Source organism: Cyanistes caeruleus, chromosome 4, assembly GCF_971803275.1.
Source record: "Cyanistes caeruleus chromosome 4, bCyaCae1.hap1.1, whole genome shotgun sequence".
Lineage (NCBI taxonomy): Eukaryota > Metazoa > Chordata > Aves > Passeriformes > Paridae > Cyanistes > Cyanistes caeruleus.
The window spans coordinates 60,648,107-60,666,187 of record NC_141704.1 but is presented as its reverse complement, the minus strand read 5'-3'; the positions used below and the strand labels follow the sequence as shown (position 1 = coordinate 60,666,187).

Sequence of the window (18,081 nt, the reverse complement as noted above, 5' to 3'; positions counted from 1 at the left end):
CTCACATCCATTGGTGCATTTTCCCCTTCCCTTTTCCATCTCAGCTCCCAATTTTCTTTCCTTCTCCTACCTCTGCCTTTTCCACTATTCATTGTTCTGAACCACCATGAACTTTTTCACCTCTGTCACCCTCTACCTTTTATTAACTCATTTATGATTCATCCATCTTTAGCAAGGTTTTAACACTTCTGACCTTCTAATTCCTGGCTGCATATTTCTCTTTACTTCTAGAATCACAGAGGGGTTTGGGCTGGAAAAAACCTTTAAAGTGTATCTAGTCCCACTCTCCTGCAATGAGCAGGGATATCTTCAACTAGATCATGTTGCTCAGAGCCATATCCAGCTTGACCTTTAATATTTCCAGGGATGGGACATCCAGCACCTTTCTGGGCAACTTGTGACAGTGTTTTACCAACCCCTTTGTAAAAAACTTCTTCCTTGTATCTCATATAATTTTATTTTTTTTTTAAACTGAGTATCCTTCAGCTTAAAACCATCACCCCTTGTTCTACCCCAACTGGCCCTGCTAAAAACTCTGCACCCATCTTCCCCATAGGCTGAAGCACTGAAAGCTCACATTAAGATCTCCCCAGAGCCTTCTCTTCTCCAACCTGAATATCCCATCCCTCTATGCCTTTCCTCACAGGAGAGGTGTTCCATCCCTCTGACCAGATTCACTTCTCAGAGAAAAGAACGTGACTGCACTCAGGCACAGGGTGGAACAGAACCAGTCCATATATTCTCCTTGTCTTACTGGACAGTCCAAGGAACAGAGTAGGAAAAGGTTACAAAAGAGCAACCACCAAAAAACACTTGTTTTCACTTCCAGAGAAAACCCAGGATGTACACACTACGTAAGTCAATACTGGAAGAAGGTGCCATTTTCCAGGAAAATACTTCACTTTATGTGTGGCACCTTCATTTAAGTTCTTTTAATTTAAGCGTTGTGTTCTTTTCAAGCTCATTTTAGTGTCTTCCTAATTGCAGAATGCACAGCTACTTTTGGCATTAACATACAGCAACAGAAGATTTATTATTCTACTCCTAATATGAACAAGACTCTTCGGGTTTCCAATTTCCTTTGGATGTTTGCTATGAAATTCATTTTTGTGCAATATTTTCTATTGTTTGTACAGATGGTGTAGGCATCTAAATTAGGTGACAGCTATGCAAAAGGATGTTTCCCTAGTGAGGTAAGTTTTCCTAATGTTCTGAAATCTTTTGTGAGCAGCAGCCAGTGTATCAACATTTAAGATAAATTATTATTAAGAATTACAAAAATTAGAGAACAGAGACTCATTTAAGAAGACACTTTTTTGACCTTTTGATGGAATTTGTGTCTCTTCATGTGTATTGTTAAAATGTATTTAATTGATTAGCCTAACAGTCTCATGCCCTGGGTTTATAGCTCAGTTGCACACCAGCACTGGCTAGAGACCAGGAATTGCAAGTTTGTAGCCATTCTGAGCTTCTATGAGGTTCAGAGTACTTGGAGCTAAGGTGTCGGTCTGGGCTAATGGCTGCTGCAGTTTTACAACTCATTTTCCATTAAATCTGATCAGTTTAGAAGTTGGAAAACTATCTTTTATTCATGGCATTATAAGTCACTAGTGACAATATCCATCCATGCTCCAGATATCCAGAGAATGACAAATTTTCATAGTATGCCATGGGGGATTAAACAAAATGAAAACAGTCTCTGCTGCATTGTAACTGATGACCCTCACCCTGCCCAGTGCACAGCATCACAATCCCTGTCATTCATTTTATCCTATTTGGAAATGCCTGTATACAGGATCAGACCACGGGTATCACCTTAGTATCTCATGGAAATTGGTTTTCCAGTAATGGGACACAATTCCAACTGCTAATAATCTCAGCAAGTTCTAGACTGAGTGCACATTCAGACCTTGCACTACACACAGGAATTTTTAGCACTGGCAGAAGGAAGGAGTCTGACAGCTTTATTGATGTTGAGTCACATATTGCACAAAAAGAAGTGGAACATCTGAAGCCAGGGCCACCTACACATGTGAAAAGGCCATTTTGGAAGGAATTTATGGATTTCACTTGCTTCAATTCAGCTGACATTCTATAATCCCAACTTACTGTCACTGAAAATCTTCAGCTCTGGGTTCTCTGTGAAGGGATATTGACATAACGGATGGTTTCCAAGCTTCTTTTGGAGTATATATTTAAAGTTACATCCATAAACTTATTCATGAGGATGTACTTCATGCCTGACCCCTCGTCCTACAGAAGGGGGATACTGGTTCCCTCCACAACCCCATCATACCAAGACTGACAGTGCTGTGGATCATCTCTGTTCAAAACTACTCTCCTTCCACGTGGGATCCTGTCACCTCCAACTGCACACACGGGACATTCTTCTGGACTGACACAATCCAGGGACAGCTCATCGAGTATTTTCCCTGTTTCAAAACAGCAGAGCAGTATAAAGATGCCAGTTGTCATGAACTGTAAAACTAGTCATGGGGTTAAAAGCAAAACTACTTCTGAGGTGAGCTTAAACCTCCTGAATACTCTGCTTGGTGTTGTGGCCACTGCCAACTTGACACCAAGAAGTATCTCTCTTCTTCCCTCATAATGGCTTTTATTTAGATATTGAAAGCACCTAACCCATTGTAATACCTGCCAGCACCACACAGAAGGTATATATATCTTTAAAACAAAGATTGGAAGATGTCAGGATATTGGTAACATGGGGGAAATGTCATTTTCCATTTTACATGTATATTATTTATTTCTCCTCCTATCCTCTACCTTGTTCTGATCAGAAATACCAGGGCCCAGAATAGCTACTTGGGGTCTTAAAATACCTTATTTGTTTCCCCTCTTCCCTTTCTTCTCCCTGTCCCATATTTCCTGTCTTCTTTTTCTTTTTCCTTTTCTATAAGGTAGTTGCTGGAATAGTTAAGCTGCAAGCTGATGCTCATGGGAGGATGCCAGCTGGGCACTTTCAGGAGCATCTTGGAGGTAATAAGCAGGTGAAGGCAATGTGTTTCACTGCTGTAGCTGCCATGAAGCAGAGCATTTTATCAATTTCCAGGATATGACAAATTCATATCCTAGTTTAACCACAGAGTCAACAATCTCTGTTGCCACACAGCCCCTAATCCTCCAGTCTCATCAAGCTGTTCCCATCCTCTCTCATCCTTGCTGGCATGGGTTCATCCTCCTCTTCTGGGCAACACTTCATGCCCTTCACACACTGTGCTCATTTCACAAACCCAAACCAAGATGCCCAACCACCTCCCTCCTCAGGCAGTGAGGAATTGTGGTGAAAACACATCAGTGAACCTGTTACAAAGAAGAAAAGCTGCTTAAATAAATCAAAAGTTGGGTTTACCTGCAGGACAGTGCACATGGCATCCTTCCACACACTGCAGAGGACACTCCAAAGCCTGGGGGTGTTGGCATGTGACAGGACAAGCAGGTCCACAGCTATTATATCTCCATTCACACTGATAATCTAATTCCTGCCTATTCAGGTCCTCACAGCTTTGTGCTATGCAAGGGACAGAATCAGAGGAGGAAAAAAAAAAAAAAAAGTCAAACCACAGTGTATATCCACCATGCCTTTCAGAATTTACTAAGACAAAGAGGACCACATATATCTAGAAAAAGAAAGATTTTCACTTTTAAATACAGATTTTTTTGATTTTTTTTTTTTTTACTACATTATTGTTTGACTACAATCAAGGCAGATCACATCTTTTTTCACACAATTAAATACTTGCTCAAGACCAGAAATTCTTAGGTTTGGTAATAGCAAGTGCAACACAACCCCAAACTGTAAACCTTATTTAATGCACATGTACCTCCATATTACTGAAACTATTTCTTCCTCTAAATTTTCTACCACAGGCTATTGCATCCTCTAATTGATGGAACAGGTTTGCCAGGTACAGAAATAAACAGGGGGTGGGAGAGTCAAAGAGAGCTGTAAACCCAGCCCCATTAATGTGAAATTCTCTGGATGTCCGTGGGAGCAGAGCTAAATCCAACCAGTCTGAGCCAAAACTTTGAACGTTTTCACAGAGTTCTGCCTCATGTTTTCTGTACTTACGGCACAGAGTCGGTGACCTCCAGTGAACAGCAACACCTTTCTGTGCACAGGCGTGTGCGTAGGCCGCAATAGTGTCACAGAAACACGCACAGTCCCCAGCAGACTCACAAGCACAAGTGTCATATAGGCAAATGTCAATGTAGGGCTCCGGATTCACCTACAGGAGAGAAACACAAGGCACAGGACAGTTCCTTCCTGTACATATTGTTAGCCTTCAGATGGTTTGGCTGTTCCACTTGCCAAGGCTCAAGGTGGCACATAAATCAGTGCAAATCTTTCTGCTGATGTCAGCAAGGATGGCAGTTTGTGATCACTTAATATTTTTAAGCCTTGTCCCCATTCCTCTCATGCAGCAGACTGGGTATAATACAGCCTGAATGGCATTGCATTGGCTCAGCTCAAACCTTAACCCTTAGGCCTTACTTCATGTGCAGTCTCTGGACTGTACAGTAACATTTCCCTTGGGAAGAAGTTACTTCACAGCTTAATAGGTGCATTTTCCCATAAGGGTGCATTTTCCCATAAAGCATCAGCTACAGGACAAGGTGAGAGATGAGAACACCATCAAGCCGGCACCAAGTCCAATGTGCTGTCAGCACAACTATGTTTTTTCCTTCAGCTGTAATCAATGCCAGCAAAGATCATGTTGCATTGAAGAATGTGAAACACGTGACCCAGTACTCACCAATTTTGTGCATTCTTCAAAGACATTTCCAGACAAAATGCTGCATGATGTTTCTACCATCATCTGCTTCACTATGTTTCCACCACACAGTGGAGACATCAAGGTCTGTTCCAGGTTGGGCTTAATATTGTAAGAGACAAGTAGAGATTACATTAGCCTTGTCTTCAGGACCTTGGGAGTCTTCAAATTGAAGTAAGAGACTCACTAGCAAAGGAAATTGTTTCTTTGAGTAATGTTTCAACCTGCTGTACAACACACATAGATCCTGCTGCAGCAGAGCAGATCACCTCCTTGATTTTCTCCAGCTCTTACTTGTATCCTGAAGTCTTAACTCAGGTATTTTGATAACAGGAAGACCCACTGTACCAAACACCCATCCTGACAAATGATTATCCACAACTTCTCAGAAGGTCCATGAGACTTAAAAATATGATCAGATTCCAGCAGACTGCTGAATAAAAACAGCTCAGTATTCCCTCCTCCCATTTAATTTATCTAAGAACAAGGAGCACTAGCATTGACAGGGAATTTAACACAGCAACACCCTGCAGGTCCTGTCCTGCGCCTATGACAGTGAAATGAGAAGCTGCTCCTTCTCAGTCTGACACTGCGGCCTCACTCCTCAGTACTGCACCTTCTTACTGCGCTTCAATCAAGTCATATGAAAAAAAGTGACATTCAGCAAGGTAATATTGTGGCTATGTCACACTGGCACATAATGAGCAACTACCCCAGAAGATTTCACACGATCAAGAATGAATACTTCAGTGTATTTTTCTGGTAATTTAAATCTTGTAAGAAAAGATCTAAAGAAGGATTTTTCCACCCCTCTGCCCCTGATCACTTGGACAAATTTTCAAGGGAAAAAAAATTCAGCTGAATTAAATGCTTTGTTTTACAAATGTCAAAACAAGTTGTTTTCAAGATGTTTCCTTGCACATTTCATTTGGAAATACTTAGGGGTTCATTTGTCAGCTACATACAAATTTATTATTCACTATCATTCTTGCAAAACTCTGTGTTTGGAAAACAGGAGGTAGACTCTTATGTGTAGTATAATTAGCATTCCAAGAAATGCCCAGCACTGGGACATAGATAATACTTTTAGAAAGAAGCTATCCTCCCCAAAATGCACAGGCAATGATGGATGGCAATAAGGACTCCCATCCCCTCCTGTATCCTGCTTTTTCTGTTCAAGCCTTTCTAACCTGAAAATAAAAACTGAATATTCTTTACTAAAAAAAAATAAATCATACAGAAATTAACCTATGTATTCCATGCTTTGTAATGGAGAGAATAAGATATCTTGGGATATAGAAATTTGAATAGGAAAAAATAAAATTTTTATCTGAACTCCCCCTGTCTGAAAATTATACCTATTTTTTTAAGATTAAACTCTAAAATGAGATTTCCAGTGATAGCTGGATTTCAAGCATCTGGGCTGGATAACTCTAGGAACAGTTTCTACCATACAAATTGGCTATTTTAACATTCCTCTGAAGCCAGCCAGCCTAGAGGCTTTACTTAAGTTAATTGACCTTTCACCAGATTTAAAGAAATAATACTATTTGGAAAAAACATGGGGGAAGGAGTTAATTTCTATGTATTTTAATCCTTTCAAAGCTCTCTGTCCATTCTTCAGTGTAACTGTAACCTACACTAATTAGTTTTCACAGTTCATTCACAATCACCTTTGCAACATCAGCACAGCGGGAATTAACTTTCCAAGAATTCCCAAAGTCAACTGGATCTACTTCAAGATGTTCACTGCTGCTGGTCAAATCATTGTTTTGGATTCCATCAAAATTTCCACACAGACCACACACTTGATCCTTGCAGGGAAAAAAACACAGAAAGCATTAATCTTACATCTGTAGACCAGTTTAGGGTTTTGTTAAGAAGTCTTTTTAGCCTGGTGCTTTAATGCCATGAAGTTTAAAAACTGAATTACTCATGACTTTGCCAAGGCCACTAAAACAGACAGTCTCTCCCAAAGAGCTGTGTGGCTCCCATTCCCATTCTGTTTTACTGAAAGCTGGACTATGCTGTCCCCAAGGCCTCCAGAAAGCAGGACTGCTCTAATGAGCAGTGCCCTGTGGCTCGGCTTGGAGTGTGTCCCTGCAATCACATTGAATTTTTGGAGATCACTGCCCTACCACCATCACCAGTAAATCTGGCTCTTTATGTTGATCTTCTTGACTGCAGAAGAAATCCCTCAAGGCGTGGTTATTGTGAGGCCCCACAGCACTCATTCTTTCTGTCATAATTCATTTCCAATGACCCAGGATTTGGCACTTATAGTTGAACAACCAGGAAAATAAGGCGGTCCTTCAGTATTACCAAACAACCCCTACATTTTTGAACAAGTTCCTAATATTTCATTAAAATCTACATTTTGAAAAAAGAGAAAAAGCTGTTCCCCAGGAACAGGTTAAGTGCAATCTTTAGTGAGAATAAGAAGTGAAGCAAAAAACACTTACTTTGAAATTGCCTTTTAAGATAATGAAGACTCCCATGGCCAGGTCCCAGGTCACACTGATCCTTTTGCCCAGTAAAACAATGTAATAACGGCCAGACTTGATGACATCTAAATTATCATTTTCGCCCTTTGGAGGTACCCTGATGTTTACCTGAATGAGAGAAACACATTATGCTATCAGCAGCATCTCTCATGTTTTAAAGTAGGTGATTTTCCAGTGGGACACATTACCAGGTGCTTCCAATCATCCTGTTCTCCAGAGAGTTTCCGTGCACTATCCAGATACTCCAGAGAAAACCAGAATTTTGGGATACAAGTACAATATTTCAATCTCATCCCATTTCCAAAGTCTTTGAATGTGGTCCCAGGGTATAACACAACATATGAAGGAGGGCTGATAAAGACAGGTTGTACCCAATTAATTACCAGTTTAGTACTGGTCACTAGTTCACTGAATGGTTCACATGTTGGTTTGGGCTTTTTTTATTATTTTATTTTTAGGAAACTTAACATTTAATTTCTGTTCTTCTGGATCCACTGTAATGGGAACTGGGAGAACCACTCATATCAGTGGCCTCTGAAAGACCAGTCTTATTCTGGAGTCAGGAAGGACTTTCTTCCCAACAACTACACCAACAAGAAAATCCCAGAGAGATTCCTTTCAGTGTCAATTCATTTTTTCCATCACTTTCCCTTCCCCTGTGTGCCTCTTTCTTTTTCCATCTGGCTGCAAATTCACTGCCTCCAGCTACTAAGAATTCAAGAAATTAATTTAAAATGCTCTCTTTCAAACCACAATCCCCTTTCTATGGGATCTCTAATAGGAATATTAATCACATTTAGAAAGAAAAGTCTGGCATGGCTGCTACTTTAAGCACCATTAATGCATTAACTACTTAGTTCTGGAAGAGGCAGATGAAAATTTTCAATCAGTACAGATAGAAATTAATGTAAGGGAGAAAGAAGAGTCCAGAAACCATTCAGCCACTCTCCTGCTTTGAGGGCAAAATATTTCCTTATCCCACTTTCTTATATTTCCTTATCCCATTTCCTTCTTGCTCAAGTCAGTAAAAGTTCAGCACCACAATTCAATTCTTTTCATCTCTGAGTTATCATCAGAAACATTTTTCCCAGAGAAGACAGTTTACATCTTCCACGGGTTTCTTAAGAAGGACTTCAGTGTCTTTAGGGAAGATATTAAAAGATATTTTAGGTACTGAAAACTTTTTAACTTTCTCCTATGCTCAACATATTACTACATAATATAGTCACTTGACCACTTAAAATTCTAGAACAGTCTCTGTCTTTCCAAATTCAGAGGGTTACAAAAAAAAGAAGAGGACAAAGTTCAGCTGGGGGGTTGACATAAATTACAGAATTTTTATTTATGGAGGCTTTTTGCCCAGCCATGAAATAATAAACTTTTGACCTTGCAAATTCGCAGTTTTGTTTCAGAAAAGCAAAAATTATTTTATTTTTTTAAAAAATGTCAGCCAGAACTGTAACATGTCAATTAAACCCCTACTTAGTAGCAGCAGTAGAAGCTGCTCCCAAAACATATCATCTTAAAACAATGTTAATTTGAAACATTTTAATGTTTTTAAAAAAACCCTATATTCTATATATATACTATATAATACTATATATATACACTAAATAATACTAATTCTTCTGCTTGCTTCCAAGGATTCTTGTGGAAAAGGAGTGTAGAAAGTCATCACTGAATAAGAATTTGCCTAAGATCTCCATATCAGTTGGTTTTCCGTAATGTCTTTTGGTTGTTGTTATTTTAAGCAAACCTGCTCTAGATATTATTACACTGAGCCTTAAACTCTCTGAGAAGACAGCTAAAAATTCTCTCAGGGTTATATGGACAGTGCTGCAATACAGACCTAGGTCTTACAAGGTCAGGCTCTCTCAGGAACCACTCTCTGATGCTGGAGCTGCTGGATGCCTAAATCACCTGCTGTTTTCTTCTGGCCCTTCTTACGTATCCAAATGGAATCACAGCTTTTCTGAAAATCTGTCACCTAAAGAAGCTTTCAGACCAAGCCCAGCTCAATGGAATGATCCCTGTACTGCTATTCACCCTCACCCAAGCCAGGGATTCTTTAGCAGTAGAAATAAAGCACAGAACAACCAATATGTCTTGTGTTCATTTCTGCAGCACCCAAAGCCTACATGGATCCTATGCTGTCAAGGTGCATAGACACGTTTAATAGAAGTTTTTGTGTTCCTGCCAAGGTTCAGTGGCAATTTGCAGGCAATTCCAAACCTGGTACAGCTTTGTCTGTTAACCCAAAACAAGGCAAATGTAGAGTGGTTTCACATTTCACTAGGAACATTCTTGCAAATCTCTGGTCCAGACACCAGCTCAGAGCACAGGACTTCTGAAAAGGCAGCGACTGAAACAATAATCCACTGCAGCTCTGCAGTGGTTGAGCTCACAGGCAGCATGAGTTGTTACAGTGCTCAAGGCAAAGCCCTCTGGAAAGCTCATTTCCTGCTGGGAAGAGACATTGGAGGTGGAAGTGATCCTTGGTTAATTCTTCCATGTTTGTTAGTAGCAAAAGGGAAGAAAAAGAAGAATATAGTCGGGTGGATATTCCACCCAGCAATTTAACAGGGCGAAGGACAGCTGACATTTCAGCATCAACTTGCTTGAGCAGTGATGTTTTTTGAGTGTGTTTGCTTAGTCCTTCAGATTGCTAAATTAGCTCCGATGTTTTACTAGCCACAGGTCGGTCATTTCTTAACCCTTCCTAGCACTTCAAGTTGCTGGAAACAAGCTTTGACAAACCATGTTTAGAAAGAGTCTGTGGCAACCAATATATGAAGGAGACGGAGCTGTTGGAATGAGTCCAGAGGAGGCCATCAAGATGATCAGGGGGATGGAGCACCTCTGTTGTGAAAAGACTGAAAAAGTGGGAATTGTTCAGCCTAAAGAAGAGAAGGCTCCAGGGAGACCTTATTGCAGCCTTCCAGTAGCTAAAGGGACTACAAAAGAGAAAGAGACTCTTTTCAAGGGTCTGGTGTGGGACAAGGGAAGATGGCCTCACACTGACAGAGAGGAGGTTTAGTTTGGATATGAGGAAGAAATTCTTCCCTGTGAGGGTGGTGAGGCCCTGGCACAGGTTGCGCCGAGAAGCTGTGGCTGCCCCATCCCTGGAAGTGTTCCAGGCCAGGTTGGATGGGGCTCTGAGCAACCTGGGATAGTGGAAGGTGTCCCTGCTTATGGCAGGGAAGTAGAACTGGGTAATCTTTCAGGTCCCTTTCAACCCAAACCATTCTATGATTATCTGAGATAAACTGATTGGCATCAAGCAGAAATACCAAAATAGCATTATACCTCTAGAAATAAAATGGATAAATATAAACCTGCTAATCTGTTCATTTTATTATCAAGAATCCCTGAGCATGAGGTCATTCCTGCCTCAGTTTACTGAACAATCTGAAATTATTTTCCAAAAAAAATAGGAAAGAAAAAGGAAGAGTACATACGTTTCCATTAAACAGCTCTATTTCCCCTCCTTCATACAAAATGATAACCCTTTTGGTGCACTTTTCTCCACTGAAGCCACAACCTTCATTCGAAATGAGTATCTGGAATGTTCCAGAGTCACCCTTGCAGAAGTCCTATCAGATAAGAAAATAAATGAGTCAGTAATGCAGAGTATTTGAAAAATACATACAGGGAAAACATAGAGAAAAAAGAAGCCTCAAACAACACTGTGTAACCTGTGGTCAGTAGGATATATACTGGCACGCCATGTTCATTTAGTTTATGCTTAGCACTGATATTCATGTGTTCCATCTCTTAAGTGGAACACACTCTGTCAGTAACAGACATGCATAATTTGGAGAGTATTTTTTGGCAGGGAGAATACACAATGTTACTCTATGTGTGATATTTAAGATGTATGATGGGCACAGGGCATATCTGAATACACAACTTAATGTATTTGATTTTCTTCTAAGTCAAATATTTCTGAGATCCTTGGAGAGTTCATACTGCATTTATATGATAACTCATATCTCTCTGGCCTTTTAGATTTTATTTTTTGGTTGTGTTCATTTTTATCAGTACACACCTTTTAAGACAAAGGCCCTGTGTGGAGCTCTCTGTGTCTGTCATTAAAGGAAAACAGACCTAAATTCCATTTTAAGTAGTTATGTAGTAGCATATGGTATTGCTGCCCATATGACCTTTACACAGAGCTCTCAGTAGTGGCAAAGCAATCACTCCTCAAACATAATCCAGCTGGCATCAAGGTGGGAGCATATTTCAAAGACCTGGCAGAGGCAAGTAGATCATACCTTCCTCCCTAAGCAGAACTGCAAGTTGGAATGTGCCTCATGAGGACTCTGTAGGGAAAAGAGTATCCCACCCAAGAAACACATCACACTGTAACTACAGAATACAGCTGTTATCAATCAGCACTTAATCCATCTAGTTTTAAACTCAGTTTTCAGATGAATCCTTGTTTGCACAGACGTTTCTAAATACATGATAATTTGCATGTAGATGAGCCTTTATCTTAATTAACTCCAAATTCTGGCTGCATTCACAAATCTAAAGTTGGCTTTAGTGTGCTCTGCCTTTATCCCCCTCTCCTCCTCACTGTGAGGAAAATGGATATTGTCAGGGTTCTCCAAGCAGGTGGTGCATGGAACAAGACAGGGACCATACTGAAGGGAATGAGCAGAGCCTGTGCTCTGGGTGCATTTAGGGAAGGTTCACTGAGAATATTCCTTGTCTCACTCAGCCAGACAGCAAACTACCACTACAGGATAAAGAGGAAAAGAAAAAAACACTGGTTTGTGGGTAGCCACAATTCCATTTTAAAGATGAGATTCAGACAGCTCTGCTCTGTACCAAGGTGCTCTCATAAGGTTCACAATGACCAGCTGGGCACATGACAGCCTGATTTCTATGGAACACAATGCATTCTTCAAAATTCTCAAGACATCTCTGATGAGATGTCTTGAGAATTAATGATTAATTCTAAGAATATAGAGCATTAATAAGCTCTATTCTTCTCTACTATACATCTGACTTAGTAATTAGAAATAGTTAACTGTGCTTTATCCAACACTGGGCTTCTCACCTGGTGTCAAACTCTTTTTATATGATTGGGCGGTTTTAGCATTTGACATACTCTTACCTGAGCTAACACATATTGGCAGTTTCCTGGAAACTTGTATTTCAATCCATCAAATGTCAAGTAATGAGCTGTACCAATAGCAGTGCAGGTGCCATCACAGAGATTCTTGGTGCACTCCCACTTCCTCCCCTGGCACATGCTGTAACAAAAAAGGAAGAAATTGTCCTTATCTCAATGTAAATAACAAGCAAGAGAATGAAAAGTGTTTTAGGCAAAGTGAAAGTGCCACAGACTCTGCCTCCGGGAGGTCTCTACCACCAGATGAGAGGTTCTCTCATTAACATAAATCAGCATATGTTAGCAGTAGGTGCATAAATCCAAACAGTGCATTAAGATTAAATGAATAAAGGTTGTGTTTCTCTGTTTCTTATAAGCTGTGTGTAGCTTATACTGCATGGTTTGAATTTCCCTATAACAAAATAGTTCAGGACAGAGTCTGCTGCAATGTTCTTTCATACTAGAATTTTATTTAGGATATGCTGGTCTGCTCCAAGTACCCTTTCAGCAAAACAGAGCATCCACCACTCTTTTCCTTTCCCAGAGCTATCCTGGGGGACCACAACCTTGCTACAGAAGCTGCAAATATGAAAGGGGAACTTTCCCTTGACATCCACAGGCTTTTGATCAGTGAAAATAAATTGATTTGCTAACTAGCAAAAGAATGTGCAAATAAAATACAACTCACAATCAGTGGAGAGTTAGAATACCATTTGACACGACATCTAATAACTATAATTTAATAATTAATTAGGATTCATAATTAATTAATAAGGATGGCAAAACATTCATCCACTAAATGCTCCATGAATGCAGATAGATATCATCACTGCCCCAGGAATTTTCTAATCAAGCTCTGTGAGGGCAGGGAAAGAGGAATTCTATCCATGCTTTACAGACATAAAAACTTCAAGTACTTTCCCAAGATCAAATTGCTACCCAAAGGAAAAACCGGGCACTGAACTGAGTTCTCTAATAATGCTTTAACCTTAGCATAAACATTATTTAGTCTTGGTAACATTTCACATCATAATAAATATTGTGCAAGACATTTTCGTCAAAGAATGAGATTTCAGAAACATGAAACCTCTTGCCCCCCCTCTTCTATGAATTCTCTGCTAACAGACAAGAGCAAAATCTTGTAAATACATGCATGGACAGATTATAAGGGGCGTGGGGTGGTTAAATTCAGATTAGCAATTTTCTGCTGAGCACTGCTGCACAAGTGTGACTCCAAGATTTTCATTGAGCTCCACAATGAATTCCCAATACATTGCATAACAGAAGGTTTGCCACTGGCTTAGGCTTGGAGACATTCCATTGTTCATGAATTAGGGTCTCCCATATGTCAAGTCGGATGTAAATGCCAAATCTGACACCTCTGGCTCATATATTGCCTTTGCAGGTGTTCACATCTGGCTAAGAACAAGTGAGAATGAGAACTCCTGCAACAGCAGTACAAAAAGCAAAAGAAAAGGAAGATCTCGACCTCCAAAATGCAGACTCTCAATCAATTCTCAAAGCAATAGTAATTTCCTATATCACTTTCTAAAGGACATTTGACTTGATATTTGCTGAGAACTATCAGGAAACTTCTCAAAGTCACATAGTTCAAAAAAGCCCTAGTGACATTTTTGAAGGGACCTTATTTCCAATTTTACATTCACATTCCCAAAAAACACCTAAAATTTGAGGAAGAACTTCTTATTAGTGAGAAAAAGGCTGATTTCTAACATTTTCTTGACCCTGATATTGAAGGAAATTCTATGTATTTCAGGAAATATAATGGTATTGCCAGAATTAAGTGGGCAGTTACAAGAATAAAGCAACACACTTGTGACTACTTTAAGATCAAAGGTTATAGGAATAGTTGAAAATATAAAGGCTGATCATGGTTATTGTGAGGAACCTTTCAAATTTATTAACACTGAGGAGTTTCATGCTGTACTCTTCTTGTTTCAATAAAATTTTCAGTGTCTATTTTTCAGCTGAATCATTTTTACCTAAATGCAATGTAAGCAGGTTATAGAATATGTATCTAGACAAAAACATCCATTTCTCTTCCATCTCTTTCCCTTTCAAGCCTGTTTTTCCCCAAGTTTCCTTACAGTACATGGATGCACATTGTTAGATGTAGCTGCAAAGGAAAGAAATGAAACAAAACACTGTGAGGTCAGTACTTCCATATAAAACCTTCATCCAAGGCTAACTTACGCTAGTTCAGAGCAGTCCCACTAGCTAAAAGATGCAAATCTTGAAATCAAATTTGTTATTCAAATAGCAGCATACCAAACAAAAATCAAGCCTTGGACTATGCAGTGGTGCTGATTCTCTGACCCAACTCTCCCCAGTCATACAGAGAATGATAAACATTGCTCCTGGGATTGCCACAGAGCTGGACAGGGACATTTAGGGTAGAATGCAAAACAGACTCTCAAGTATGAACTTAAAAGAAAACAGATTTCTCACACCACTAGTGGCTGAATGTCCTATACCCTGGACTTTTGGAGCTCCAAAGGAAAGAGCCATCATTCCCCACACACACACAGAAAACAAAGCACCTCTAGTGCAGCCAATGTGCTGTGCAGGAGAAGCCAAAAGTGGCCCACTGTACCTTACCAAAGCCTGTGCTGAGGGCTTCCCTCCAGGCACACTGAGCAGCCCAGAACTCCCCTTTGGACATATAAATCCTTTTCTAGCAACCAAGCAGGATAATGGTGAAAGACACAGAGCACTCACTTCTTTCTTCTAAGAAAGTACCAGTTTTCCATTTATTTTCATCTTTTTTAATATATCAATGGATAGAGCACTCTTTTGAGATATTAAAGCTCGACCCTGTCCCTTTCCTAATTCTTTATCATTTGCTGAAAGAGCTCCTGTCATATTATAGATGGTGCATCCCACCCCTTCTGGCTGAAAATGGCTGATTTGAAGGGTCTCAGACAAAACAAAAGGAAACAAAAAGGGAAACAGAACAGCAAAGTTTAGTGACAAAGCCCAGGCTCCATTCCTTCCACCCCAAAGCATACAGGTCCTATATTGTTATCTTGTGTTGCAAAATCCACTATCTAGAGCCTATAGAGGAGTTACACAGACACACAACTATTTGTAGGGCACAAGGTAGAGGTTGCCAGACTTTGCCAGGAATTTTATTGGATCTTTATGCAACACATAAAGGGAACGTGTTGTCTGTGCAATTACTATGCAGCAAAAACTGGTTTTCTATAAAAGAGATCTGTTAAGCAAACAATATTTGGTGTTAGCAGAAACAGGCCCCCTAAAGAAAAGAACACCCTTCCAGTGGCTCACCAGGTGTTGCAGTCCTTAGTCACTGTTTCTCCCTTGGCATATTCTCTTCCATTGTGGAAGCACGGGCACCTCTCAGGAGCAACACACTTGTTTTCATGCCGCACCTAAGCAAAACACAATTTGTCACCACACGGGGCTGTTGGTACTTGGCCATGTGCAGGTCGAGCAAGCAGCCAGGAGCAAGCCCAGAATGTGTGGATGAAAAATAAAAGAAAGGTTGAAATAAATAAAAGAAAGTATGAAGGCTATCGAAGGTAAGAAAGGCACAGTAGTAGTTATAGTTTTAGCCATTAACAGAAATAGAGCTGTAGGTACATAAATCAAAGTCTTACAGGTACATAAATCACAGCTTGCCCCCACCACCTCAAGCTGCTGGGAGAATAGATGACATTATAAAAGAATGTCACAGTGAGAAAGTCCAGGATGCAGTGAAGCAGGGTAACCTGAGCATGGAGAGCAGGTGAATAGCTTCTCACACACAACAAACTGGAAAAGGGCCTACTAGAAAAGCAGACAAAGGCCCCAGATGGACTAAAAATGGAAATAGGAACATCAAGGAGACCAGAAGCCACTGACTTCAGCCAGTGCCTGACTAACTCTTGCATGTGCAAGTGCAGGTTCTGTTGTCACAGAACAAAGCCAATCCTCTATCAACTCTCCTCTGAAAATTGCAGTAATCACTCATTTTCTTTCAAATCCCTATTTATTTCATGGAAGGCAGGATAAATATCAGTCCACTTGAGGACTGCAACAGGCCCTGTTGCTGGGAAATAGGACTTCATATTCTACCCATATTTTCAGTTTCACCCTTCTGCTCTGAGTGTCTCTTTGTATAACAACAAATCATTTGTCCCACTTAAACAAGAAAAACCAAAAACAAACAAAAAAACTACAACCAAAGGAAAACAAGTAATGGCTTTAGACTATTCAGGTTTTGCACTCCTTTTCTGTTTTCTTTTTCTGTGATTACTTTCCCTTTTGAAGACCACCAGTTTTAGAGAATCAAACATAACCATAGCTGGCTATGATGACTTTTCACTCAACATCAGTTCTGGCAAAGCCAGGATAGGTTTGGCTCTTGTTTCATGGAATACCTAAATGGAGAGCCTTTCCCCTTCTTCTCATTCAAAAGTCACAAAATATCACCTTCCCACTTTAAACTCTGCAAAATCATCAAAACAGTTTATTTTTTACCATTAAGTATGGGCCAATGAGATCAATGTAGTCTGAAAGCCAGGTTAATAAAGAAGAACAGCTTTGCCTTTTCCTATGGGAGCCTAGAACTGCCACATGGAACAGCTCACAAAAAAAATTTCACAGCCCAGAGACCCTTCCTTCATATGCAGCTCCACATGCTCTGTGGCTTATGGAGAGCTGCATTATGCCAAATAAAATCACTTCAATAGAAGCAAGATGGAAACAAAGAAATGCTTTTCTAGATAACACAGCTGCAGCTCTGCCTTCACCTTTACAAAAGATGGTGAGAAAGTCCAGACAAGACCAGAAAGAAGAGTTTAGTACCTTCTCTCCTTCCTTGCTGGTGGTATTTAGGAAAAAAAGCAGGAATATGACCTCACACTCGTGGCTACGTTGCTGAACTTTTGCAGAGTGTTCAGCAACAGAGTTCACAATACACTTGAGGGCTTGCCTCTGGATACAAAACTTGGGATTAGACATCTGGTTAGTAAAAAGAGAATTAGAACTTTTTGTCCTTGCTCCCTAAAAACCTTGTACAGCTTGGTTTTAGTTATTTTATCACAACCAGCGCAGCAGCTGTAAAACCACCAAAAAAGAAGGAAGAGCACTTTGTCTTGAACAGTGACAGACGGTGGGTGGGATTCAGGAAGCAGGATACACAAATCCAAAGCAGACTTTGACCAGAAGAATGATAATTTTCTTCTGCAAAATTCAATAAATTACAATTTTGTTAACACAATCCACTGGGCATTTTAACACCCCATCCAAAATCTGGGGCACATCTGGCAGCCTGCTGCCATGTTGCACTATAAGGGACCATGTGGTACTACACTACAAGGCCAGAAGAACTATTCACAAGCAGAGGGAAATTCTCTGGAAGTATCTCAATCCATCAGTAGACTGCAGTTAATACAGGAGATTTAACAGTCCTGAGTGCTTGAGATGACAGGAGGCAGCAGCACTGGCGAGGCAACCACACAAAAAGACAGAGGTTTGTAATGAAAACTTCAGCTGTTTGCACCATTAAATGCCCTTAGGATGATGCTCCACATCTATGAGATTACAAGTGGTTGACAACCAGCCCTCCATTACTTGGGGATCAAACAGGAATGTCCGTCATTTCCTTGCTCTGTCTTACTAATTGCTAAACGTTGAAAAA

The 18,081-nt window shown here is 40.2% G+C and overlaps 1 protein-coding gene across 4 annotated transcripts in view; it reads right to left on the bottom strand.

Annotated features, from left to right (window-relative positions):
* Nucleotides 1-18,081, bottom strand: part of VWF (von Willebrand factor) — a 153,709-nt gene that overhangs the window by 54,489 nt on the left and 81,139 nt on the right. For all 4 annotated transcript variants that reach the window (XM_086885151.1, XM_086885149.1, XM_086885148.1 and 1 more), the window contains 9 exons: nucleotides 15,726-15,829; nucleotides 12,420-12,558; nucleotides 10,756-10,890; nucleotides 7,256-7,405; nucleotides 6,467-6,607; nucleotides 4,776-4,895; nucleotides 4,091-4,247; nucleotides 3,371-3,529; nucleotides 2,297-2,432 (listed from right to left, as the gene is read on the bottom strand). In XM_086885151.1, coding sequence (XP_086741277.1) covers nucleotides 2,297-2,432; nucleotides 3,371-3,529; nucleotides 4,091-4,247; nucleotides 4,776-4,895; nucleotides 6,467-6,607; nucleotides 7,256-7,405; nucleotides 10,756-10,890; nucleotides 12,420-12,558; nucleotides 15,726-15,829 — 1,241 coding nt within the window. The remainder of the gene's footprint in view (nucleotides 1-2,296; nucleotides 2,433-3,370; nucleotides 3,530-4,090; nucleotides 4,248-4,775; nucleotides 4,896-6,466; nucleotides 6,608-7,255; nucleotides 7,406-10,755; nucleotides 10,891-12,419; nucleotides 12,559-15,725; nucleotides 15,830-18,081) is intronic.